At 54.0% G+C, this 25,975-nt stretch overlaps 1 protein-coding gene across 13 annotated transcripts in view; it reads right to left on the bottom strand.

The window, feature by feature from the left end:
- Nucleotides 1-25,975, bottom strand: part of ANKS1A (ankyrin repeat and sterile alpha motif domain containing 1A) — a 200,967-nt gene that overhangs the window by 9,949 nt on the left and 165,043 nt on the right. For all 13 annotated transcript variants that reach the window (XM_024248716.3, XM_054558727.2, XM_054558730.2 and 10 more), the window contains 6 exons: nucleotides 25,840-25,906; nucleotides 19,726-19,832; nucleotides 2,765-2,863; nucleotides 1,770-1,922; nucleotides 1,509-1,616; nucleotides 285-449 (listed from right to left, as the gene is read on the bottom strand). In XM_024248716.3, coding sequence (XP_024104484.2) covers nucleotides 285-449; nucleotides 1,509-1,616; nucleotides 1,770-1,922; nucleotides 2,765-2,863; nucleotides 19,726-19,832; nucleotides 25,840-25,906 — 699 coding nt within the window. The remainder of the gene's footprint in view (nucleotides 1-284; nucleotides 450-1,508; nucleotides 1,617-1,769; nucleotides 1,923-2,764; nucleotides 2,864-19,725; nucleotides 19,833-25,839; nucleotides 25,907-25,975) is intronic.

The following is a 25,975-nucleotide window of genomic DNA, read 5'->3' as shown; positions in this document are numbered from 1 at the left end:
CGGACAGGGGATCTGAACCCGAGGGAGGGACGCACAGGCCACAGGAGTGGCCCCAGCAGCCGACAGCTGAAGTGAGTTGTGCGGCCCGAGCTCGGCACCATGGGTGCTGGGTGGGCCTTATGCAAGGCGGCTGGGTGTGGGCAAGCAGAGCAGGCTGGTGCCTCCTGACTCTGGTGCCAGCCCAACTGTGCTCGGGTATGGGGCAGCAGGTGGTTCTGGGAGGCCCTGTCCCACCCAGAAGAAGGAGGTAGAGCCTGGCCGCACCGCCACTCCCCCTGCCCCACCTGGATCCTGAAGCGCTCTGCTCGGGAGGGTGCCGTGGGGTCATGGAGACTGTCATGGCGCCTCCTGCCTGTGTCCCCTGGAGGCAGCAGCAGGTCTGCCGACCGCCCAGTGCAGGAATCATTCTGACTCAGCGGGGATGACGTCTGGGAGAGCAAATCTTGGCACTGTGGAGGGAGAAATCCAGGTGGAACTTGCAACCCTCGGCCCAGTGCCTGACTACAGGTATCAGCCAGCTCCACTGGTTAGTACGGCACAGGCAGTGGCACCGGGAGAAGCAGCAGGGAGCGAAGGGGCCAACACCACAGGGGTGTCAGACAGGTGGCATCACGCAGCCACCGTCCACTAGTGCCCCCTGAGAGGGCGGGGAAGCCACTTTTGCATTTATAAAAGATTAAATCTTCTGTCCTGATCCATTGCAGGCCTCTGCACATGACCAAAGCACCCCCTTGAGAAAAAATGTAGCCCTGTCAGTCAGGGCCCTAAAGCCACTGTCCCCGACAGAATACAAACCCGGCTTCTCAGTGTCTATATCTGAATGTCAGTTGTGTGTTTGGTTCCCAGAGCAAGGCTGGGCCTCCACTTTCTCATCTGTAAAAGGAGGATGAACAGGACCCACTTCACGAAGCCCCTCAGGGTTCAATGGGGTGAGACCTGTGGGGCAGGCCCAGTGCACCCGAGGGCTCGGGGAGTGGCTGCTCTAGTTACCGCCATCCCTGCATGTTCTGGCCTGGGGTTGGGGGAGAGCTCTTCCTCAGCTGCAGGCTCTGAGTCTAACCCATTTCTGTAGTCAGGAATTACCGGCAGGAGCAACAGATCATGGGTGAGGTTTTTAAAATGCAAGCTGTCTTAGCCACCCCAGCCTGGGAATTCGAACTCAGATTTGGGGGGTGCCCAGGAGGCAGCGAGTCCTGGCCTTTTGGATTTGTCTCGGGTGTTATCCGACCCGGCCCCGCCCTGTCCCCAGGCACAGAGCTGAGTTCAACACCCAGGCACGGCCTGGTGTTTTCCTACTATCCCCCAAGTTTTATGTGTTTGATCGGCCATCCCCAAATAGAAACAGGTGGCGGGGAACTTCTCTAAACCCCCTCTCCTGTGCTCCTCTCTTCTTGTTGGAGCTGCTTTCTCCTACACTACAGTGGTCTCTGAAGAATCCTAAAGAATTCTATGTAATTCCTACAAATACAGGGAACAAACACATTCCTTTCTGTCCCTCCCCGACTCACCCTCAGCTGGGAGAATCTGGGGGGCTTCTGGGGCGGCTCCTCGTACGGCCTGTCTGCGAGGGAGGCGATGATGCGCTTGCGATGGCCGAGCAGCTGGACCTTCAGGACCTGGGTGATGAGGAGCAGGGAGGTGACAGGTCAGGTGGCCAACTCACTCACAGTCCGCTCTAGCCCCCAGCACTCTTCTGCTGGGCCAGGCTGCCCCTAAGGGAAGCTCAGACTTCTGGAGGGTCCAGGCCGGGCCACACAGGGGCTACTCACGTTGACAAGCTCTAGCTCCCAGAGGTTCTTCACGGTGTCAATGGAGCTGTAGCCACTTGACAGGAAGGAATGGACGTAGTCCTGCAGCCCCAGGGAGTCCAGCCAGGAGGGCACGCTAGGGGGGCTGTTCCCGTCATAACCCAGAGTCTTCACCTACAGGGCAAGGAGGGAGGTGAAACTGACATCTCAGCACTCACAGGAGAGGGACCTGAGGACCACAGACCCAGCCAGCTCACACAGACTGTGGCCAGGGGGCCCTGTGTGTTTGGGGTCCTCAGCGCCTTCGAGCCCCTCACTTCGCACAGCCTTTCCTATCACTTGCTGGTCTCGGCTTCCCCATGGGGAAGGCAGGAGCCGCTGGAGCACCGACGGGGCTGGAAGACGGCCCTAGCAGACAAGCCTAGGTAGGGAGGGGGGTCTGCAGAATGCCTCCACCCTGAGCTCCGCTGAGGTCACAGGCCTGGAGGGACAAGAGAATAGTGTGTGCCCTCAGAGTGGGCGCTTCCCAAGCTCTGGACAGGTAGAAGGGACGGGGCCACTGGATTCAGCACAAGTGCAGGGGAGAGGCTCAGGCCCACCAGCTCCTGGTTCCCCAGGGAAGATGGTACCTCCCTCAAGCCCACTTGGGGAGGGGCCCGGTGCCAGGGCTCAGTGCAGGCTGGCCAGAGAGACCATGAAGGGGGCTCTGGGTGAAAGGCCAAGCCAGCGGGTACCAGGCTCCCGGGCCAGGCAGACCCCCAGAACCTCCTCATGACCCCAGAGGAGCCTGCTCCCTGCCCTAGGGCTCTGCTGACTCTCCAAGGGCCTTAGGGCATAGTGAGGAAGCAAACAGAATTGTGTGCGGCCCTTCCGGAGCTCCTAGGGTAAGGGGTAGAGGTCCCGCTATGATGTGTGTGTGCTAGAGCCCTGCTCCTCCCCTGTTCTTGGTGCAGGTGGTGCTAGGGAGGTGGCCCTGGCTCCGCATGGGCTGAGGCTACAGGGCCGGCGACGGTCACCTTGGGCAGGGAGCGTGCCGCTTGGAGCAGCTTCCGCCGGTGCTGTGGGTCACTGATGCCGATGTCCCGCAGGTCCTGCTCTTCCATCACATTAGACCCCTAAGAGCAGAAAGGTGGATGTCAGGGCCCCTCCTGGATGGACGGCTGGTGGCCCTGAGGGGGTCAGGTGGGCCTTTCAGGGCCCTGCACCAAATTCTCCTTCACTGCAGGCACCAAGAGGGCATGGGGACAAGTCTGCCCAGACTGCCCACGTCCATCCGGGCGGCTCCCAGGGGAGCTGGGCAGAGCTGGGGCTCCAGAATATGCACAGGGTGCTGAGGCCGGCCAGGGCACACAAGGGTGGGGGCACCTCCTGCCCAGGCCCAGCCACAAGCCCCAGCCCCCTGAGTGTGTGTGCATTTTTCTGGGGAGCAGGTTCCATGCATCCAAGATAATGAACTAGTGGACTCATCCTAAGGTTCCTCTTAGACAGGATTTTATAATACTAAGGTTGTAACAATCACCTCGGGCGGGTGGCTGGTGACAGAGTTGGGTACCCGAGGACCCAGCCTCACCCCAAGGAGAGAAGCCTCCAAGGGGGAGACTGCCAGAAACGGGCGTCCCTGTCCCAGGGAGAAGGGTGGGTCAGAGCTGAGCCCAGTCCGTGCTGTTTTCTGCGACCCCCACTGGCCTCAACGGAGCAGCTGAGGGTGGAGAGGCACACGGAGCGCCCACCTGCAGCGCTAAGCATGATGCAAGGATGTGGGGACGGAGGCTGCTGCTCCTGCTCCTTTCTTACTACGTGACAGGGCCGAGCGCTTTCACCTGGCGCACCCCACTTCATGCTCACAACCTGCATGTTAGGGTCTCTGTTAATCCCGTTCATCTAACAGATGAGGAAACTGAGGCACGCAGAGGTCAGAAATTTCTTGACATCCCACATCTAGTGGTGGAGCTAAGATGTGACCCTGGGCAGCCTCTTTCCTTCATGCTCCTAGCCCCTGCGAGGACGCCTCTAATTACAATAGTCACAAGACAGTGTGAGCAGATTTAATTTTAAAATACACAGTATGGCCTATGCTACAAAATTCACAGGTCCCGCCCATCCCTCAGCCATGGAGGCCCTCGCAGTTGCAGCTGCTGCCACTTCCTGGACGTCCCCAGAGCCCAGCTGGGCACAGACAGGCATGTGCCTGCACACTGCTTTTTCACACAAATGCCATTCTTGCACACGCTCGGTGCCTTGTTCTTATCACGGAATATACACAGGAGATTGTTCTGCAGCAGTGCATGTGGGCCCACCTCCTTTGGACAAGCTGCAGCATCATCTAGGTTAGGAATATGCTATAATTTATTCAGCCAGTTCCCTGTTGAAGGACATTTGCTTCAACTTCAGCTACTACACACAGTGCTGCATGAACATCCTCCCCGTGAGTGTCGTGTCTAGGCCTGTTATGAGGAAGGGTTTCTGCTTACTTGAAGGGCGCGTGCCCTTAACATTGACAGCTCTTTCTGCTCTTCTTAGTGACGCCAGTGCTAGATCCCCCACACCATCAGCAACACAGTAGGGAAAGAGTCTCACTGCAGTTTCAATTTGCACATTTCTTATCGGAGTAGGATCATCTCATCCAGAGGTGAGGATGAGCAACTTTCCACGTTTTATCTATCTAGCATTTCCAAAGCACTCCCTCCCTACTCCATGCTGGACTTGCCCAAGCCATTTAGTAATAGGGACTATTGTGGCCAGGCGTGGTGGCTCACCCCTGTAATCCCAGCACTTTGGGAGGCTGAGGCAGGTGGATCATGAGGTCCGGAGTTCCAGACCAGCCTGGCCAACATGTTGAAACCCCGTCTCTACTAAAAGTACAAAAATTAGCTGGGCCTGGTGGCAGGCACCTGTAATCCCAGCTACTTGGGAGGCTGAGGCAGGAGAATCATTTGAACCTGGGAGGCAGAGGTTACAGTGAGCCGAGATCACGCCATTGCACTCCAGCCTGGGCGACAGGGTGAGATTCCACCTCAAAAACAAAACAAAACAAAACAAAATTGGGATTATTGTTATTCCCACCCTACAACTGAGGAAGCTGAGGTCCACAAAGGTCTGGTGACTTGCCAAGGTCACATGGTAAGTGCATTTGGAGCCAGATTCAGCCCCAATGCTGTTGTCCACATGGCCCTGGTGCCGCACACTTGGGGACACCCAGAGCTCCTTGAGTTAACTTGCTTATAGCCTCAGAGTTTTTCTTTTTTTGAGACGGAGTCTCGCTCTGTCACCCAGGCTGGAGTGCAGTGGCACAATATCAGCTCACTGCAAGCTCCGCCTCCCAGGTTGACGCCATTCTCCTGCCTCAGCTCCCAGTAGCTGGGACTACAGGCACCCGCCACCACGCGGGTTTCACCGTGTTAGCCAGGATGGTCTCCATCTCCTGACCTCGTGATCCGCCCACCTCGGCCTCCCAAAGTGCTGGGATTACAGGCGTGAGCCACTGCGCCCGGCCAGCCTCAGAGTTTTTCTATAAAGTTGTGGGTCTTTTCTGCACAGCTACGTAGGAGTTCTTTACAGAGTAAGAAAATCGGCCAGGTGCAATGGCTCACGCTTGTAATCCCAGCACTTTGGGAGGCCAAGGTGAGCTGGGAGGATCACTTGAGCCCAGGAGTTTGAGGCCAGCTTGGGCAACGCAGTGAGACTCTGTTTCTACAAAAATAAAAAAATTAGCCAGGAATGGTGGTGCGCACCTGTGGTCTCAGCTACTTGGGAAGCTGGGTGGGAGGAACACTTGAGCCTGGGAGATCAAGGCTACAGAGAGCCATGATTGCACCACTGTACTCCAGCCTGTCTCCAAACAAAAACAACAATATATGTGTGTGCACCAGTGTGTGTGTATGTGTGTGTACGTACAACAAAAAATAAAGCAAATTAACCTTTTGGCTGGGCGCGGTGGCTCGGCCTGTAATCCCAGCACTTTGGGAGATCGAAGTGGGCAGATCATGAGGTCAGGAGTTCGAGACCAGCCTGACCAACACGGTGAAACCCCGTCTCTACTAAATATACAAAAATTATCCAGGTGTGGTGGCGGATGCCTGTAATCCCAGCTACTCAGGAGGCTGAGGCAGGAGAATTGCTTGAACCCAGGAGGCGGAGGTTGCAGTGAGCTGAGATCGCACCACTGCACTCCAGCCTGGGTGACAGAACAAGACTCCATCTCAAAAAAAAAGAAAAGAAAAGAAAATTAACCTTTTATCTATGAAATGAGTTAGATATTTGTTTTCCAGTTTGCTATTTATCTTTTGGCTTTTATGCTGGCTTTGCTTATGCAGAAATCTATTTTTTGTAACTAAGTGTACCCAACTTTTCTTGTAGAGCTTCTCAGTTATGTCAGGCTTAAAAAGATCTTGCCTTTCCAAGATTGTGTTTTACATTCTTCTATATTTTTTCCTGTAATTTGTTTCCTTTTTTATAGCTAAATTTTTAATCCATCTGGAAATTATTTTGATGTAAGGTGTAAGAGTCAAGATCCAACCTTATTTTTGCCCTGGCAGCAAGCTGTCCATTTCTTGATGAGCTATCTTTTTCCCCCAATCTGGAATGGGCTCTATGGTGTCTGAAATTCCTGCGTATTTCTGGGCCTCTTTCTGGACTTTCACTCTGTTGTGGTGGGCATTACTTTACACTTGGAAAAGCTAAGTGACTTGGGCCAGCTTATGCAGACCATGACTGGCTTGGCCCCCGCCCCGTGTGGTGACTGCTGGCCACGGAGTCTCCCCAGAGCCTGTGCATGGTGACATAAACTTTGTCCCACAGAGGACACTGCCAGACTTAAGCTTCAGAGAGCCCAGGTGAAGAGAGCCCCAAAGCCAGGCTGGAAGCCCCCGACTCTGCTCCACCTGCAGAACACACCCCTTGCTGGGCACAAGCGAGGCCTGGGCACCACTCCAGGTCTGAGGCCAGCCAAGTCACCCCCAAATCTGAGAGTCACCACAGAGTTTCTACAGTGGCTCTGGGACCCAAAAGTGGTTTGGGTCCAGTCCCTGAGGAAGAGGAGACAGGAGAGCTCCCAGCAGCCAAGACGGGACACAGCACTGATCTTCGCCTGGGATCTGGGCCTCCCCCTGTCCTGACTCGCTCAGACCTCACATCACCGGCAGGTGTCCGACTGCTCCCCGCTTTGCAGAGGAAAAAGTGCTCCCATGGAGGAGGCAGAGCCAGGATGGCCCCTGGCGGCCTGGCTCCTCAGCCTGTGATCATGGCCATGGCCTGCTTTCGAGAACTCAAGGGAAGGGGACAGCAAGAAGTGCTCCCCTGGGTCACTGAGCTCTGGGCATAACAAGAGTTCCCTGGGCACCCTCTGCCGGGCTTTGTGGGAGGTGACGTGTGGCCTGTCCTGGGCTCACAGTAAAGATGCGGGCCAGCGATACTGAGTTTTGACCATGGTCCAGCACTGTGCTAGGGGCTTCACACCCATGACCTGCAAAAATCCGCCCAATAAACCTTTCAGATAGGAGCTGCTCACATTACACAGAAAGAAACTGAGGCTTGGAGAGCAGACTGGACTTATCCAAGGCCACGGTACTAGAGCATGGCAAAGGGACTGCTCAGGCCCCATCTGACCAACCCCAGTTGTCTTCCTCGGCTCTTCCTGCTGGGGCAGGTGGGGTGTACTGAAGACAAAAGCAAAGTGTGGGGGTGCAGGCAGATGCCTGCCAGACAGCAGGAGCAGGACACCCATCCTGGGCTGGGGCACAGCCCCTGCTGAGCTGAGAGCCAATGCTGCCTCCCTCCATAGAATCCCATCTCTCAGCATCGCGCATAAATGCTCCTCCCAGGACGCCCTCCTGGCCACCTCTTCTCCACCTCTCGGGGAAGGGACACTGTTCCTTTCTTTTTAACTGTACAGAATCCAATTCTTAGAGGTGAGTGGGTTCGGAAATGCCAGGGCCTCCAATAAGGGAGAAACAGGGTCAGGATGTGGGCCCAGGCCTCTGGATACACAGCCCGGGCACTGTGCCAAGGGCCAGCCTGACTCTGGGAGAAGCCAGCCTGGCCTATTGGAGTTCAGTAAGGGGCTGGGTTTGTAGAGCTGCCCATGAGCGTGGCTGGGTGCCCTTCCTCGGTAAGGTACACATGAAGCGTCTACCATGGTGGCTGTAATCAGTGTCACTTTCCATCAACCTAAGCTTTCTCCTTCCTGCGAGTATCTGTCACTGGGCTCCACCTGAAGATGCAGAAGGTAGCTGAAAGCGTGGAGGCCCAGGCGAACGGAAGGAGCATGGCAAGGGTCGGCCCGGGTCGGCCCTGGGCGTCCTGGGAGAACAGGAGGCAGGAGAAGCGGCAGGGGCTACTGCAGGACCCACATTGCTTTCTTCCTGGCTTTCTCCAGTCCACTGGGGCTCCACCATCTTCAGAGCCTTCCTGCCCATGTGATTTTAGAAGGAAAATATCCTTTTACATCTTGAAAGGCATCTCACATGTTAATATTTTGCTTAACTGCAGGTGAGGTCTTCATTCAACAAAGTGGCAAAGGCCCAGGAAGGGGACTGTTTGGGAGTGGTGACACACTGGTGTAGACCCTTTCAGCCAAAGGGGAAATAGGAGCTGTCCTAAGTTACCACTGAGGGTTGCAGGGCAGCCCCAGATGGGGAGGGGCCGTCCTGGGCCTTGGACTCCCTCTCCCTCCACACTGGTTGCTGGCTGGGCTGCTTCCTGCAGCCCTGTCTACAGGATGGGGCAAATGGCAGGGCCGCAGGAAGGCTCCACAAGGCCGGGGTAGGTAGGAGTTTGCTTTGACTTTAACGGATCTTCTGGAAACAGGACCCTGATACATCCAAACCGCAGAGAAGTTCTGACTGGAAGCGTGTGGCCAGCTGGGGGGATGTGGCTCTGCCAGACAGCATCTGGTACCTCAGCGGTATGAACCAAAAATAAAACCATCAGCCCCCCAGGAAACTGAATGGACCCCTCCTCTAGGCCAAGGGGATCCCACAGAAACCTGAAAAACTGGTTCAGGCCATGATGGGTGGCGGCATTGGACCCGCCTCATTACACCCTCCTCCCTGTGGAATTCAGGCACAACAGTCCCGCATTATCATTAAAGCAGAGATCCTAAGACTGACCAAGTGGACTCTGTAGCAACAAGACACCGAGTGCCAACCTGACTCCAGTATGGCATCACACGACAGACAGCAGCCCCAAAACAAAGTATTTTACCCCCAAATATATTTCTTTAGCATATTTTGAAATGGCCCTGCAAAGCTGCCTCTTGTGGGGGAAATTTACATTCTATAGAGGATTCCCTTCCCTTTGATTTCATACATTTTAGGGAGACACAAGACATCAAGCGATATATGTGAGGTATGCACTGGTTCAGTCTGGAAAGGAGAGACAACTCAAAGCTGCAGTTTGGGGGTGGCGGCCTTACAGGTCACAGGTGGATTCAAAGATTTTCTGATTGGCAACTGGTTGAAAGAGTTTATCTAAAGGCCTGGAGTCAATAGAAAGGGGTGTCTGGCAAATCAACCTAATTAAGGTTGATGACAACAAGAAACTAGGGGAATGGGCAGGCCTCTGTAAAATAGACAGAGAGGGGAAACCCTGGAAAATGGTTGGTTGCAGTTGTGTACTAGTTAAGGACTATGGCAAGGAGTCTCAGGCCAAGGATGTCATCGAAGAGTCCTTCAAATGCAAGAAATGAAGAAATAAATCTTTGGCGCGCACACACACACACACACAAAAAAAAGAAAAAAAAAAAGAAAGGGGTGTCTGGGTTAAGATAAAGGCTTGTGGGCTGTGCACGGTGGCTCACGCCTGTAATCCCAGCACTTTGGGAGGCCGAGGCAGGCAGATCACGAGGTCAGGAGATCGAGACCATCCAGGCTAACACGGTGAAAATCCATCTCTAGTAAAAATACAAAAAATTAGCGTGGTGGTGGACACCTGTAGTCCCAGCTGCTCGGGCAGCTGAGGCAGAAGAATGGCATGAACCCGGGAAGCAGAGCTTGCAGTGAGCCGAGGTCGTGCCACTGTACTCCAGCCTGGGCAACAGAGCGAGACTCTGTCTCAAAAAAAAAAAAAAAAAAAGATAAAGGCTTGTGGGGACCAAGGTTCCTATTATGTAGATTAGGTCTCCTAGGTGATTCGCCCTTAGAGGCAATAGATGGCAAATGTTTTCTATTCAGACCTTTGAGAGGTGCTAGACTCTCAGCTAGTCTCTTCAGGATCAGAAAAAGACCTGGAAAGGGAAGGGGTGAGATAGGCAAGGAGGCTTTCTAGGAAGATGGGGGTTAAGCTGGGAAAGAGTTGGTGGAAGACCCAGCAGAGAGGCACCAGACTGCAAGAGCTGAAAACGACGACACTGCCACCAATACCAGTCATAGTCTAAACACAGGTGACAACTATTGATTGCCCTGTAGGGCCAGGTGCAATGGTTCAATGCCTATAATCCTAACACTTTGGGAGGCCGAGGTGGGAGGACTGCTTGGGCCCAGGAGTTTGAGACCAGCCTGAGCAACATAGTGAGACCCCCAGTCTCACTATTAGCCAGGTAGGGTGGTGTGTCCCTGTAGTTCCAGCTATTTGGGAGACTTAGATGGGAGGATCACTTGAGCCTGGGGGGTAAGGGCTGCAGTGAGCTGTGATTGCACCACTGCACTCCAGCCTGGGCAACAGAGAGAGAGAGAGAGAGACCCTATCTTAAAAAAGAAAAAAAAATTGTCAGCCCTCTGTGTTCTAGGCATTAGCTAAGTGCCTTGCACTAATCTCATTTAATCCTCTAAATAGCTCCACTGTAGACAGGGGTGAAAGCCCCATTTGACAGAGCAGGAAACCAAGAGACCTAAGTTACTTGCCCAAAGTCACCAAGCAGACTATGGCTGGAGCTGGAAGCCTGACCCAGATTCTGCATGCTGAGGCCTGTGGGTGGGACAGGGACAAGGGACAATGGTGGGGGTTGGGGGACTGCAGGAGGGGGGTCCAGCAGATAAAAAGCAGTTTGGGAAAGCAGGCTTCATTCATAACCTCAATCAGAAAGCCTAGCGTGTGGGGGATGTCACTCTTCCCACTCTTGGGTCTCCAGAGGGAGCCTGGGAAAAGGCAGAAGGCCCAGGGCTCACCTACCCAAACCAGCGGGAAAGGCCTGGGACCACCCTGTCACCTGCCCCGCTCTGTCCTGGAGAGCCCAGGGAAGGAAGGGTTGGGTCTTGTGATGAAATCCATGGGCCGTGGTGTGGAGGGGCCGTCCTGGGCCCACCAATGGCCGAACGTCAGCCCTCTCTTGCATTGGACCTTCACCCAAACCAAGGCCACTAGATTCTGATGGCGGAGTGACTTGGGGCCAGAGCTGCGCCAGCCTGGACTCTGGCTCCAGACTTTACACTCGGCCCGCAGCCCCCTCCAGCCTCCTTTCCATGTTCGGTCTGCCTGTCTCTTCTCAGACGGTCACTTTGCCAGTTCCCCTGACTGCCCCATCAGTCATAGAAAAGTCAAGGCTGAACTCTCCTCTCTTGGAAGAGAAGAAACGAGACAGAGCTATGATCCTGGACTGACAAGGTGCTTCTCCCTGCAGCCCTCCAGCCTCTCCCCTCCACCACCCATTCCCTTTCTCAGACTCAGGGATCAGGGGCACTGTGGGAAAGGACCCTCCCAAGACGGGAGAGGGGGTATGTGGCAGGGAGAACCCGGACACACGAAAAATTGCAAATTACGGCCACAAGGGCATATTCCGCTAACCAAGAGTAGGGAGGGTAGGAAGAGCTGAGCGCGGGGACAAAGCCACACCCTTGCTGGATTGAGTTTTGGGGCCTGCCTATTCTGGGAGAGGAGCTGCCAAAGCTTAGTAAGAAACCCCAGGCAGATGTGGGAGGCATGGCTGGCCCTGCCCTTTTCCCTGCCTGCTCCTCCCCACCCCAGAGCTTCCCAGGCACAGGCTGGTTCACCGTGACATTGTGACACTGGCGCTGTCTCTGAGAACATGATGGATTTCTCCTGGCCCTCGATCTCTTCCCTACACTAAAAGATTCTTTTGAGTTTCTTGAATAATACGTTTATTAGTAGAAAAATTTGAAAATAGGCCAGGTGCGGTGGCTCATGCCTGTAATCCTAGCACTTTGGGAGGCTGAGGTGAGTGGATCACCTGAGGTGAGGAGTTCAAGACCAGCCTGGCCAACATGGTGAAACCACATCTCTACTAAAAATACAAAAATTAGCTGGGTGTGGTGGTGCCCGCCAGTAATCCCAGCTACTCGGGAGGCTGAGGCAGGAGAAATTGCTTGAACCAGGGGCGGGGCAGAGGTTGCAGTGAGCCGAGATTGCGCCACTGCACTCCAGCCTGGGGGAAGGGGCAAAACTCTGTCTCAAAAAAAAAAAAAAAAAAATTGAAAATAAAGTACAAAGAAAAATGTAAAAGCTACCCCTAAGTCTATCACCTCAGGAGGAAACATAAGGCCACTGTCCAGTGTATCTTCCTAAGTTAATTAATTTTCTTAAAAAAGGAAGATTGGGATCACTTCTACCATTTTGGTGTATTTTTCTGAGCTATATATTAGGAAAAAACTTTAGCAAAATTGGGATTATAGGCTGAATGCAGACAGTTTTTCTTTTTTTTCCCCACCACTTGCCACCTGTTTCTTTAACCGGCGTCTTTTCACATGCCCATCTATTGCATGTGACTATCCCCTGTGACATTTCACTGTATTTATCAACACCTGTGGCGACTGCACCAACTCAAGCACGCCCGTCACTCACCCTGTCACTGGGCACTCAGGCTTCTCTGGCCTTTGCTAATGCTGGCCGGCTGCTACTACAGGTGGTTTATGCAGTCCCCAGAACATGTTACTCGGCACGTTCATCTGGGGTGCAGGTGACTAAACACAGAACAGGTTTCTGGTCTCAGCCAGGACCAACTTCTGAGGCTGGGGCTATAATGGCCATGGCACATGGGCCCGGAGAGGAGGCGGAGCACACGTTTCCTCCCAGTCCCAGCGCATCTGCTGAGGGGCTGGCCCGGGGGTGGTGGCAGGAAGAACCATCGGGAGAGGGGACAGAAAGCAAAGAGGAGTGGACAGGGCTCTCTGATACTCACCACTATGGCCCCAAATCTTAATAATGATGAGAAATAGAAGCCATGCTCCCTGAGGCCTGAGTGCAGTCACCCACCTGGGACAAGGGCTTTCCCAGTACCAGCTACTATGCAAGGCAGCTGTGGTAGAAAGGGGTTCCAATCCCTGTTCAGCTGCTCAAGGTTCTTAAGAAAGCAGGGCCTGCTAAACAAGAGTGGAACCACCTGCCTCGCAGGGTTTGGCACCCAGCATCAGCCTAAGGGCAGGAATCAGGCGCTCAGTGGCTGTTTTGTTCATCTGCTCTGCCAGGACTCTGCAACAGAATTTTTCCCAAAGTAGCCCCACATTGACATCCTACCCTCAACTAACAGCTGGCAGAAGGAGCAGGAACCACTTGGCCTGACCCACCCACAGCTCTCTGCTTTCCTATCCCATACCCCAGCCAGCCCCTGGCCTCACCTCAAGAGATAAAACTCAGTGGTGACAGCCACAGGAAGAGTCAAGTGTTACCAGTCCCTAAGGCCTCTGCAGGTGGCTTCTGAGGCCTCGTTATCTGTCATGTCACAGGAAGGGCTCTCGAGGATCGATGTGACAGCACAGGGGTTTGGGAAACTCTTCCCAGTTTCATGAAAGCACCCCCCCACTCTGACCCCTGTTCTCCCAAGCAGGTCCTTGGTGCCCCCATTCTCTCTGTGGGCAGACATGGCAGCCTTCCCACTCATCTCCTGCCTGCCATCCTGAAACACCTTCCTCTTTGAGCTCTTGGCTGAGGTCAAGGTGCCACAGTCACCCCCAAATCAGCTGTGTAGATCTGCTGGGACCAAGTGAGTCTGGAGTCAGAGGCTTGGTCCCAAGACCACCCAAAGCCGTTTTAACTCATGGATCTGAGGACAAGACTGAGACAAAACCAACTTCTGCGGCCTGCAGAGAAAGACTGCTGCCCACTGCCTTTTTCAGAAAAACACCACCTTCCCACCTTGCGTCCTTACATGCGGTTTTGCTCTCTGACACGGTGTCACCACACATAACACCATGTCCTCTTCGGAGTTTATGCCTCATGAAGTAAGTAGGTCAAATGAAGGCCCGCATGACAGATGACGAACAGGGAGGAAGGGTAACCTGCCAAAAGTCACACAGGGCGGGGACCTGAAGGAGAACCCAGCTCTCCTGACTCCTGGTCCAGTTCCCTTTGCCACTAAGTAGACTCTTGAGTTCTCTTGAGCTTCCCCCATCCAGTTTACTTAACTACCCCCGAGCTTCATAGAGAGCAGGGTGCGGAGGAGGTGGGCAGAAGCAATGGGCCAGGTGGTGATGGTGGCTGCACAGGCCCAGAAGAACTTGGGGGGGCCTGACCCAGTGCACAGAGCCGACCTGCATCTCATTCCTTGCCAGCTCCTTTCTCAGACTTTGGTTGAATGGCTCCCAACACGCAGTGGGTGGAGGTTTGACCTGGACCAGCCTGGGGGTGATGCACTCACCCAGCCTGACGGGTCCCAGTGCCAGGCTCCAACCTTGTGAGGGCACATGAGCATGAGCCCCAGGGGCTGCACCTTCCTGGGAAGGGAAGATTGGGAGGTGGGAGCACCACTTCAGGTCCAGGAACGTGGCTTCCAGTCCCAGCTCCAGGCCGCCTGAGGGGCGACAGTGGGGACATTACTGAGAGCCCGCAATGCGGGCTTTGGCTGAGTGAGTACCCAGACATTCGAGGTGCCAGGAAAGACGCCTCTGCTGCTGCTCACAACAAGGCCAGCAATCAGGAGCGGCGGAAGAGGATCTGTCAGCCAGTCCAACTCCACTTTAAAGAGCAGTTGGTCAAATTAGCAGGCATGAAAACAGGCATTCAGAATGTTCCCAGAGTTCCTTCTACTGGACTGGAGAAGGCCAGAGCAGTACCTGGGGCAGTCAGAGGAGCGCTCCTGAGTGATTCCAGCCGGTCACCTGGAATGCCTGTGCTGCAGTCAGGCAGTGAAAAGGAGGGGGAGCAAGAGGTGCACTCGCTGGGAATAGGCCCCAAGTGAGCCTGCCGCTTGTCTCACTTGCTAAAAGGGCTGCTCTGGGCCAGGCTCCCGAGACCAAGGGAGGGCCTGGCAGAGATGGTGAGGCCCTGGTGCAGCATCAACTCCTGGGATACTGAGGAACTACATTCTTCCTCCTGGGATACCAAGGAATTACATTCTTAAGTGACTACAGAATTTAGCTAGTCCAGGAGGCCAGATCCACACTTGTCTAAGAAGATTCCTTTCCTTTCCAAGCCTCAGCTCCACTGATCCGCCTATTTAAGGCTCTGCTTCAACTGGGCAGGCAATTCCAAGACAGCAGTCAGCTCATGGAGTGCTGTGCAGGGAGATGGGATGGGGGTGGAGGTGGAGGCTGGGGAGAGGGCCTCTTGGCCATGACCATTCTGATAATGGTGCCCAGTGGCAGCTCGCTTAGGCTGGCAGTGGCCTCTTGGGCCTAGGGCGGAGAAGGCAAAGGAGGGATGTCACAGGAGGTGATGACAAGCCCCACTGTTCACGTGAAGCTGGTTTAGAGGGCTGGAGAGTGAGGAGCAAATCCAGGGGACAGGAACAGGAAGGGAGCCTCAGGGGCTTGGGGACCTGGTTGGAAAGTTTCATAGAAGCCAGTAGAGAAGAACCTCTTGGCCCCAGCTTATGCCTTTGGCCTCTCTTCACCTGTCATCTCTCTCCAACACATAGGAACAAGCTGGCACCACCTCAGAAACAGACAGGAAGACAGCGGGGGCCTATCTGCCACGTGGCAGGAGCCTGCAGAGAAAGAAATTGACGGGAGGAGCAGGCGGCCTCCCATCCGGCCTGGCCGACTCAGTATCCATTTCTAACCCTTCCTGAGCCTGCTGCCAGCCTCATTTCCATCTTCCACTTGTCCACTGCCCCGAGCCATGACTGCCTGCCACACGTGGGCTCTCAGCCGCGCCCTGGATGTCTAAGGTGTGCCTCACTCAAGGGGCTTTTTGCCTGGTGTGGGGCACTAGCAGAGACCGTCCCCCCATGCCCAGGGCTCAGAGACCTTGGGACTCTCCCACATGTGGCTTTCGAGAGCCCTGAGGTCAGGCCCAGCCATCTCTCCCGCCTGGTCGGGGCCCTGCCCGTCACGGCCCCCCAGCAGCCTCCTCCCTCACCAGAGACAGGTTGGCCCCTCTCAGCAGGCCTTTCCTCTCTCTGTGATCTTTCCAAGTTGCACCATCTCTACGAAACCCCTGGGACCGACAGCAGAACCCAGAGGTTCAAGGTTGGACTTGGCTTTGCCACTTGGGCAGCAGCAGCATCTCTGCCATCTAGGCCTCCTCCTCTGCTGGCGGCGCTTGCCAGCCTCCGCTGCACTTGACACTGGCTGCTCTTTTATGTGCTTTGTTTTCCCAGCTGGACCATCAAGTTCCTTAAGACACCTACGTTATTTGCTTTTCTGATTTCACATCTATTCATGGTGGGAAACGGAGAAAAACGATTACACTCCAAAGAGGAAAATGAAGCCCCCTGGAGTCCTCCTGAGATAGCCACTGAAAACATCTCGGCTCACTCCCTTGCACCTCCTATGCATAGATGTTTTTTTCAGAAATTAAGATCATATTGTGAATTTCTGTGTCAGTTTCTTCACTCAGCACTACAAGGTGGACATTCCCCATATTAGCAATTCTTTAAAAATGTGGTTTTTTAAATGTCTACTTAGCACTCCAGCAATAGGACCACCATCGTTTATTCAATCAACACTTCTGTGAAGGGCGTCAGGCTGAGCGAAGGGCGTCAGACCTGCGCTAGCACGCCCAGAGCTACACATTTGCCAACCACCAATTACCTTCCTTCTGCGCTGATTAAATGCATTTCCTCCCTTCTCCTAAGAAAGCCCATTTCCTGTGGATAAGATTTGTGGTGAAAATGGAACCAGCTACGATGCAGGTGCAGTGTGGTGGGCTCGTGGGCTGGCTGGCTGGCAGATGTGTGAGTCACGTTTCCCTCTCTCCCTGCGTCTGGTGTCAGTTCCGCCATCCTAGGGAGCACCTGGCAGCCCCCACTGCCCTGGCCCTGCCCCTCTAAATCAAAGGCCCTTTCTGTCTGCAAGCAAGAGAGTGTGGATAAAGTTCAAGTTGCCTGCCTGTCCAGCTCAATCACCACATCACAGGAGGAGAATAAGAGGGCATGGCACCTGGAGGCCGGGGCAGAGGTCTTCAGTTTTCTGAAGGCCTTAAACATGTTCTGTGTGGTCCCAAAACGTAAACCTGGGACCGAGAGACAGAACCCACAGGAAACAGATTTTGACTCAATATAAAGAATGCTCTACATCAGCCAGTACAATGCAAAGAATGAAGGGGTAACCTCCTTACAAGGTAGTGAATTCCTTGTCACTAAAAAACCATCAAGGCAGAGACTACTTGGAAGGGATTTGGGCAGAGAGGGCGATCAGACCACCTGGCATTACAGTCCCTTCCACTATGAGAGGCAGCTGTGTGATGTGCACAAATGCCCTGTACTTCTCCTACGACAACTCGCAGGGCCCTATCACAGGGAGATCCCACAGCAACATCTTGACTGTCAAACAGCCTCAGTTTCCAGACGCTCCTCAGACATGTCCAGCCTGGCTTCCTGGAAGCTACTTGTGCATCTTGTGGAAGAGTCTCCAGGGCATTTCAGAACCAACGGAAACATTGTAGCCTATTGGAAACCTAACCACATGGGATCCACGGTAGCTAATGTGATGCAAATTATCCACATGCAATGAGGGAATATTTCAATAACAGAAACGCTCCCCTTCCCAAGTTTCCTTCTTTTTTTAGGTTGCTAAAACATAATTTGCCTGACAGCCCACCTGGCCATTCACACGTGGTTACCCAGGATGCTGTGCACAGCAGGCCACTCTAGGTATCTGAGGTCCTGGCTCAACTGAGGGGTGCTCGACGTTCCTTCTTGTACAGACTCCACCTGCCAGCATTGAGAGCTCCTGGAAGGACTGAGCTGCAGGCCGCCCTCAATGAGGGTCCTTCCAGCATAGGAACAGACGCATCTTACAGAGGCCCTGCACTGGGCATGAAGCTTTGGCCCTAGGCCACACTTCTCCAAAGGCCTGCTCAGCTGCTCTCTGCTCCAGTCCTACGGAGTCTCGGGCTATTTGAGGGGTAGGAACCCTGTTCTTTCCAAAATCAGCAGAAGGAGGGGTGGGAAGCAACAACTCAGCCTCTAGCATCTTGAAGTACAGGGAGGGAACACCCTAAGAACACCCTCACTTGCCCATCTGACAGCCAGCCTGAGGAAGGGGTGAGCTGAGAGAGGGAAGGCCCCTCAACACTCCGAGCCAGGGGCCAACCTGGGTCCCCACGCATTGCCTGAGCCCCTGCTCCATCCCGAGTTTGTCATCCTTCCCCGAGGAACGTGATGAGTCAGGAGTTAGGTCATAAGAACCATAAATACACTGTTTAACTTTTAAAAAGAAAAAAAATTGCTATTTTAAAACTTAAGATTTCCAAAAGCTGAAAATTAACTGTCCCAAAGCTGGCTTGGGAAGGGTGCATTGTTGCACACCACAATATCTTTTGCCTTGGAGTTGGAGATGGCTCTGGGTGAGGTGGGTCCCTCCTGGAAGCCTCAGGCCAGCTCCCTGGGCAGGCCACTATTCAGGAGGCACCAAACACAACCCAATCAGTGAGAAACCCTCAGAAGCCCCCATTAGAGAACAGAGCGCAGGTGGTGCGAGCTGCATGCTGACTCTGACCCCAGCCCTCAACTGAGGCAGCAGAGCAAGGCGGGCACAGGTGAGAGAGATCCCCTCGGAGCAGGTGGGTCTAACTCAAACCAAGATGACTCAGGCTAGAAGGTGATGTAAAGCACATAGGTGGCCACACCCCCATCCCTGTATCCACAGAGAAGAAAGAGGCTGTGCAGCAGAGTGGCTGGAGCCTGATCTCCAGATCCAGAGCACTGGACACACATTTCCACCCTGCCAATGACTGACAGTGTGACCCTGAGCACGCGACCTACCTCATTTCCTTCATTTGGGCAATGGAGATTAATACGAGTCCACATCCCAGGGCTGCTGGGAAGATTCAATGAGCTAATTCATGCAAACCACTAAGAACGGCGCCAAGCACATAGTAAGTGCTAGTAAGAAGTGTCAGCGACCGCTAGTGAGAAGTGTCAGCGACCATGATCACTAACTTCGGCTCAAATGCCTGCTCCTGGGAGCAGGCCCGGCCCATGCAGATGCCTCTAGAAGGGCTTCCAAGAGAGGGACAGTGACGGGTCCCCTGCTTAGAGCTACTTTCTGAAATGGCAGAGGGTGCACCAGATCCTGAGCCCAGGGTCCTAACTGGGTCCCTATTCTGCAGGGATCCAGAGGAAACACGCTGGTTTCTCTTTTCTTTTTATTTTTGGCCCTTTGTGTTTTGTGAGAGAGCTTCTCAAAGAAGCAACCAATCCTCCAGGCCATCAACTCAGCCTTTCCTCTGGGCCATCTCTGAGGCCACGGGTACATAAGGCTGTGTAACTCTGGACTCTACCCCAGGCACTGGGCCTTGGCTGGGCAGGGAAGGGGTCTTTCTGCTGGAGGCAAGGCTCCTTGCTTCAGTGACAACTCACTTGACACCAAGTTTTGAGAAATAAATAAAACTCCTCATACCCAGCCTTGATGGGATACACAGCCAGGGAGGGGACACAGGGCTGAATCCGGGACCCTCCTTCTTGGGATGCAGATCTGCAAAGAGAGCTCCCTCTGTAGCCGTTTCTGGGGCAGAGGGAGAGGGAGAGTTTGGGAAGAAGGCACACACCACCTGGCTGACTTCCTGGTATCTGAGTGACCTCAGTGAGCTTTCCCTGGGATTCGGGTCTACGTACTGTTGCAGACTCCTGTGGGGCCAGAGGGGAGGCCAGGGAGGCCTGTTTCCACTGAGCAGCACCCTGCCATTGAGAAGGCCTGCAGCCACTTACCAGGAAGCGGACATCGTCAAAGCCATTCAGAAGCAACTTGCTCTCATACTGCTGCAGCCCAATCGACTCCAGCCACTCCCCGACACTCTGCTCCAGCGTCCGCGAACCTGACGAGAGAGGAATCGGCAGACGCTTGAAAAGGGAAAAACCATTAAGGCGGTAGCAGCGGCACTCAGAGGAAGATAGATGGCATTGCCACATCATAGTCATTACCATGAAACAGCCAAACTATATACAAGAGACCAGAGAGCAGCGGACACGCAGCTTCTCTTCTGTGTACAGCCAAGGACAGGACCACCTGGTGCTGTCCACACACTGCCCAGCCTCGGGCAGCTGCTGCCCACTCACACCCCCAGGTCTGAGCTGCTCCAGGGCCACGGCTGCACATGCATGATCTCTGCCCACAGGTCGGGGGTGGGGGAAGCCAACCCCCAACAGTCTCCAGGTCAACTCCTCATCAGCGTGCGCGCTGAGATATTTCAGAAAGTCTGTCCCCACAGGCACTAGAGGGGGCTGAGGGAGTTCCTAAGTGCCCACAAGCCCCGCCGCTCCTCTCATCCATGCAACTTCTGGAGCCCCTGTGGGGCCGTGGCGAGGGGCAAGTTCTGCGACCTTGCAGCATAAACCAGTCAGGAGAGAGCACACATCTTCATGCAGCTGAGGGACACAGGCACACAGCGAGGGCTCCGGGAGGGAAGCAGCAGCGGCGGCTGTTCACCGGGACCCAGCACATGCAACACAAGCAGCACAGAACACGGCAGGGGGAGAAAAGAGACTTTTACTTGTTTTCCCCCAGCAGTCCCGGAATAAGCAAACCATGGCCACCGGCCCTTTGTGCTCAGAGGCTCAAGGCAGCAAGGGGCTGAGTGGGGCACATGGGCCGGGGCTCGGGGGTCGGGCTCAGGTGTGGCTCTGCTGGGACGGCAGCATCGCATTCCGCCGGGCTGCGCGGCCAGTGGGCCAGGAGCCCAGTCCACAGCTAGACTCTGGCAGCTGGCGAGCAGGGCGTCTCCTGGGCCAGCACGCCATCTGAAGTGCTGCCTTCTTGGGCCGGGCTGGTTTTCAGGGGCTGGGCATTCATTTTCCTCTTCTGATAATAGCTGTTCCAGTGACTCACCTGCCTGCTCAGGTAGAAAGCAGGCAGGCAAATTCAGTTCTTGGGTAAAGAAGACAAAACCCAACCAGATAAAAGAGAGAAAAAGGAAGTGGTCCTCTGTCAGCTGAGCTGTGGCGGCTTAAGTCTATCCACGTCCTGCGCTGTTCTCTCTTTGGCTGAGTGATAAAGACAGCCACAGTCGTCCCGGGGTCTCCGGATCTTGGCGTTCTCCTCTAAGGATGAGCAGGGAAGGGAAGACATCTACTTGCTCCTCGATCAGGATGGGGATTTTGGTGGTGCAGGAAGGACAAAAGTTCAGCCCTTTCTGGCAGACCTTGGATGTTCTGAGCTGGATGCCTGAACCCCAACCTACTTCTCTGATTGTTGTGGGCAAGAACAGATGAAAGAAGGAAAAAAGAGAAAAGGAGGAAAAAGAGGTACAAGGAAGGAAAAGGAAGAACCAACTATAAACACATCACCTCCAGTGAACTCCTGACATGGTGAAAGTCATTCTGCCGTTCCCAGGTACTTTCTGCCCCTTGGGGCAGGACAATGCCAACTTCCTTGGTTATCTACAAGACCCTGGTGACCAACTCTGCCAGCCTCCACTCCCTCTCCTCTGTCTCCTGCAGAACAGATGGTGGTCAGGGACCCGGCGGCCTTCTGGATGCACGCTGCCGCAGCGCTCCAAGATGCCGAGTCTGGGGGATACTTGAGCTCCCCTGCCCTTGAATGGGGAAGTCTGCTCCAGGAGCCTACGTGGCAGGTTCTTGTATGCCCATGAAGTCAAGTGTCCCTGGGTGCTGATTCATTCTTGCTTGTAATCCCCCAGCCGGGCAGCTGTGGTCCTTCCTGCTGCCGGTGGATGTGTGCGCTGACAGAGCCGCAGCAGAATGCTTTGTCTAAAGGCTCCTGGGCTCCACGCTGCCTGCTGCTGGCTCCACAGTCCTTGCTCACTCTCATAATGTCTGGCCCTCCCCTTCCTCCCCTCCTCACCCTCCCCCTTCCAAGCTCAGGAAAATACATCAGGGATCGGACATCGCATCGGAGCAGAAGCAACTGCTGCTGTGGCTGCTGAGGGAGAAGGAGACAGCAGCACTAGCATCAGAGCGAAAGGACAGATTTCCCAATAGCCGATGTTGGCTGCACAAATGCATATGAAGGGCGGAGATGTGAAACTTTACCTCTAGCTCCAGAGGCTGGAAACAGCTTGTCAGGAAGAATAGAGAGGGAGTGCTCCTAGAGCTTTGTTCGACATTTTCCAGGACAGCCAGGAGAGGACAGAGGAATGACCAGACCCAAAGGGCATAGCCCACAGGTAAGTGACCCCCCTACTTGTCACTTTAGGAATGACTGTGCTTTAGGAATGACTGTGCTTCTCATAAAAACAGGCAATGAAATAAGGCACTTATGTTCCTTAGGTGAGTATACCAAACAAATTGGGGACAGATTTCTCTTGGGGCCTGTTAGTGCCCAGGGGAAGTGCCCCAACCCAGAGCAGGCAACTCACACTCCGGGGGAGGAGAGCGACGGCCAAGGGCAAGGGGGAAACCAGGGCCAAATCCCAAGTACAAATGGAGACGGGCCGAAAAGATAAAACAGGTGCAGGGACACAAGTCCAGGGACCACACGTCACCCTCTAAATATGCTGGGAGATACTGGTATCCCAATAGGCTGTAGATGAGCCCTGGAAAAGAGAGGGTTCTCAACAGGCCCTGGAAGGATCCTGCTTGACCAGCTACTCAATACCTAACATGGCTGGCTTTATCAGAAGACAGCCAAGCAAGTTCCCTTCTGCTTGATGGGGAAGGCCTTTGTTGACAGAGCCAGAGTGGCCTGGGCCAGTGGGAAGGCATACCCTCTTGGACTCCTGAGAATGGGAGTTGGCACAGGGATGAGTTAGCTGTAAACGCTTCTGTTGGGGATTCAGCTAACTAGCTCCAGTGGTGGCAGCCCAGGAGCCCGTGGCCCTAAAACAGGACTGAGACTCCAATGCTGTGGTTGTGCCCTTCGGCTGGGGGGTGCAGGCGCCTCTGCAAAACCAGTGGTGCTGAGCAATCCCACACTTGGTGCAGGGCTGCCTGCTGGAGGGCCTGCTCCTCCTCTACCCAGGCTAACCCCAGAGCCCAGATCTTTTCTCCCTGATCCTGACGTCCAACCCAAGGACAATCTGAACCCTGATACTGACCAGTCAAAATAAACAGTGATTCCATTTTGGTCTGAGCTGAAGACGGTGCTCCCTGAGATCCTGGGGAAAGACCCCTCCTGACCCATCAGACAGGGTTCATGGGCAGGCCTGAGCCCATCCTCTCCACGCTTCAGCACCTGGCAGTGGTGCAGACACAGCAGCCTGGGGCTCTGCAGCCCGGGTGGATGAACCCTCTGTTTAGGTGGTCCCCCACATGTGCCTGTTCTTGACTTTCCCAAGCTGGACTACAGAGGATGGTTCAAGAAAATGAGTACTAAAACAAGACTGTGTGCTGGGATCCAAAAACCCAAGGGTAGAGGCAGACTGCCTCTCAACACTCATATGGGTTCATGGGGGACAAAAACTGGCAGGTGGGGCTGGGTATGGTGGCTCACGCCTGTAATCCCAGCACTTTGGGAGGCAGAGGAGGGTGGATCAGGAGGTCAGGAGATCGAGACTATCCTGGCTAACACGGCGAAACCCCGTCTCTACTAAAAATACAAAAAATTAGCCGGGTGTGATGGCGGGCGCCTGTAGTCCCAGCTACTCGGGAGGCTGAGGCAGGAGAATGACGTGAACCCAGAGCGGAGCTTGCGGTGAGTGGAGATCGCCCCACTGCACTCCAGCCTGGGCGACAGAGCGAGACTCCGTCTCAAACAACAACAACAACAACAAAAATAAAACAAACAAACAAAAAACTGGTAGGTGGGATCAGACAGGAGACCAGATGTCACGGGAAGAGCTCAGCATTAACCCTTCCAAGGGGAGGGCTCTTTCCCGAGGTGCTGCCACATCTCCCGACTTATCAAATCCAAGAGGCGATGGCTGTTTCTGACTCACAGCTCTCAAGCACATGCAAGTGATTTTGGCTCCTGCTCCTTGGACACAGAAAGCAGAAAGTATCCTCAATGGAACCGACTGCTATCCTCCCATCCCTGTGGTCAAAGCACAGCTTTGAAAATGGTAACAGTGTTTGTCTCAGTCCTGAACATCCATTTCCCGCAAACACTCGACCCTTGGAAAAGCCTGCAAGCTACAACAGAGTGTGAGATGGCTTGACTGAGTGTAAGCAACAGATCCTGAAAACAGATCCACAAATCTAGCCAGGAAAGCCACCTCTGCAGACTCCAGCATAATCCAAGACTGATGAAAACGGACCAAGCTCAGCTCAGCCCTCTCTGCTAGCACCCAGGGAAACATTGCTGCTGGAGGGATGGTGGCTCTGCGAACCAGGACTGAAAACTGTGGAGGGAGCCACAGCCAGCGAGCAGAAGCCTCTGTTCTCTAGGTTTCTCGATATGAGTAAGTAATGATTTCATGGACAAAAGGAACACAGGGCCGGGTGTGGTGGCTCACACCTGTAATCCCAGCACTTTGGGAGGCCTAGAAGGGCGGATCACAAGGTCAGGAGTTCGAGACTAGCCTGACCAACATGGTGAAACTCCATCTCTACTAAAAATACAAAAATTAGCCAGGAGTGGTGTTACATGCCTGTAATCCCAGCTACTCAGGAGGCTGAGGCAGGAGAATCGCTTGAACCTGGGAGGTGGAGGTTACAGTGAGCCAAGATTGCGTCATTGTACTCCAGCCTGGGTGACAGAGCAAGACTCCGTCTCAAAAAAAAAAAAAAAAAAAAGGGAACATCTCTTTAACTGAAGTATTTGTATCTACTACTCATTCACAGCAAGCCTGTGAGGTTGACACTATTATCCAAAGGTTGCAGATATGGGGTGAGGGGTGCAGAGACATTAAGTGACTTGCCAAGACACATACGTCTCTCTAGAGCCAAGATTTGAACCCAGGGCTGTGAGGCTCCAGAGCCCAGCCCGTCCCCACCAGGCCCGGTGGTCTCTGATGTTCCTTTCTCCCTGATGTGCACGCTCAAGCCCACCCATCAGGCTTCCTGCCCAGGGCCACAGAAGCCCATGGAGGAACCAGAGGTGTCACTTGAGACTGACAGGTCAATCCTGGATGGAACCTCCTGAGTGAGCAAGAATTTCCACCCCTTCAGTGCAGAGAGGCATTTCCATGAAGATGAAGACAGGCCAGGCTCCCGGCTGGGCTGCTTTCAGCCTGGATGCCCCGGTGCCCGGACCATCTTTGGATGCTTGGGGGAAGAGGTGTGAGATCTGCTCTGAGAGGCATCTTTAAGAGCATCTCACCTGAGAAAGCAACACAGCACAATCCTATTATCAGATAAAACAGCTCAGATGGCCTCCCCATTCCCTGTTTCAAACAAAGAAAACAGACGCTGACCTCACTACTAGGGCTTAGAAAAGAATGACCAAAGTAGCAGTGATACAGCGTAAGAATGGTAAGTGACGAAGTAAACTGAGTCAGGCACAAGGAGCTGTGGGAAGAGGAAACAGCACAGTCAACCCTCCCAGGCAATTCACATGCATGCTACGAGTCTGAGACCCCTGGTCTAACCCAGTGCTTTTGCCACCGTCACGGATGAGACCCTTGAGAGCCATCTTGGAAGCTGCAGAGACCAACGCTGAGGTGCACTCTGATTTAAGCCCATCTAAGAAAGCCCATAAAATAATGAATAAGTGATGATTGTTGATCTAAAAATTTTTCCTAATAGGCAGCTTAAAATTCATTTTGTACCTCTTCCCCTCCCATATGTAAAAGGAGTCATGGCTCTAAAAATAACAGCAAGATGGGGCTGTCTAGGTATTGGAGACTGTGAATTATAGGAGCATGACGTGGTCTGAAGCTGACCTCTCCCACCCCCTGAATGTCTGTCTTCTGTGTTAGAGGAAAGCCTGAGCCAGAAAAGAGCCAGACTGCCAGTTTCTGTGGGGAAAATGGCCACTTGGTACAGTACCTGAGATCTTCTGCTGTTCCTGAGAAAAGTCAATCCCTTCTCCAATAGAACTCATGATTTTCTCAATCTGAAATGGAAGAAAGAACAAAGAGGAGAGGCAGTCAGGCTTGGGGTAAACGTTACCAGCTCACCACAG

Source organism: Pongo abelii, chromosome 5 (genome assembly GCF_028885655.2).
Source record: "Pongo abelii isolate AG06213 chromosome 5, NHGRI_mPonAbe1-v2.0_pri, whole genome shotgun sequence".
Lineage (NCBI taxonomy): Eukaryota > Metazoa > Chordata > Mammalia > Primates > Hominidae > Pongo > Pongo abelii.
This window is presented reverse-complemented; position numbering and strand designations above follow the sequence as displayed.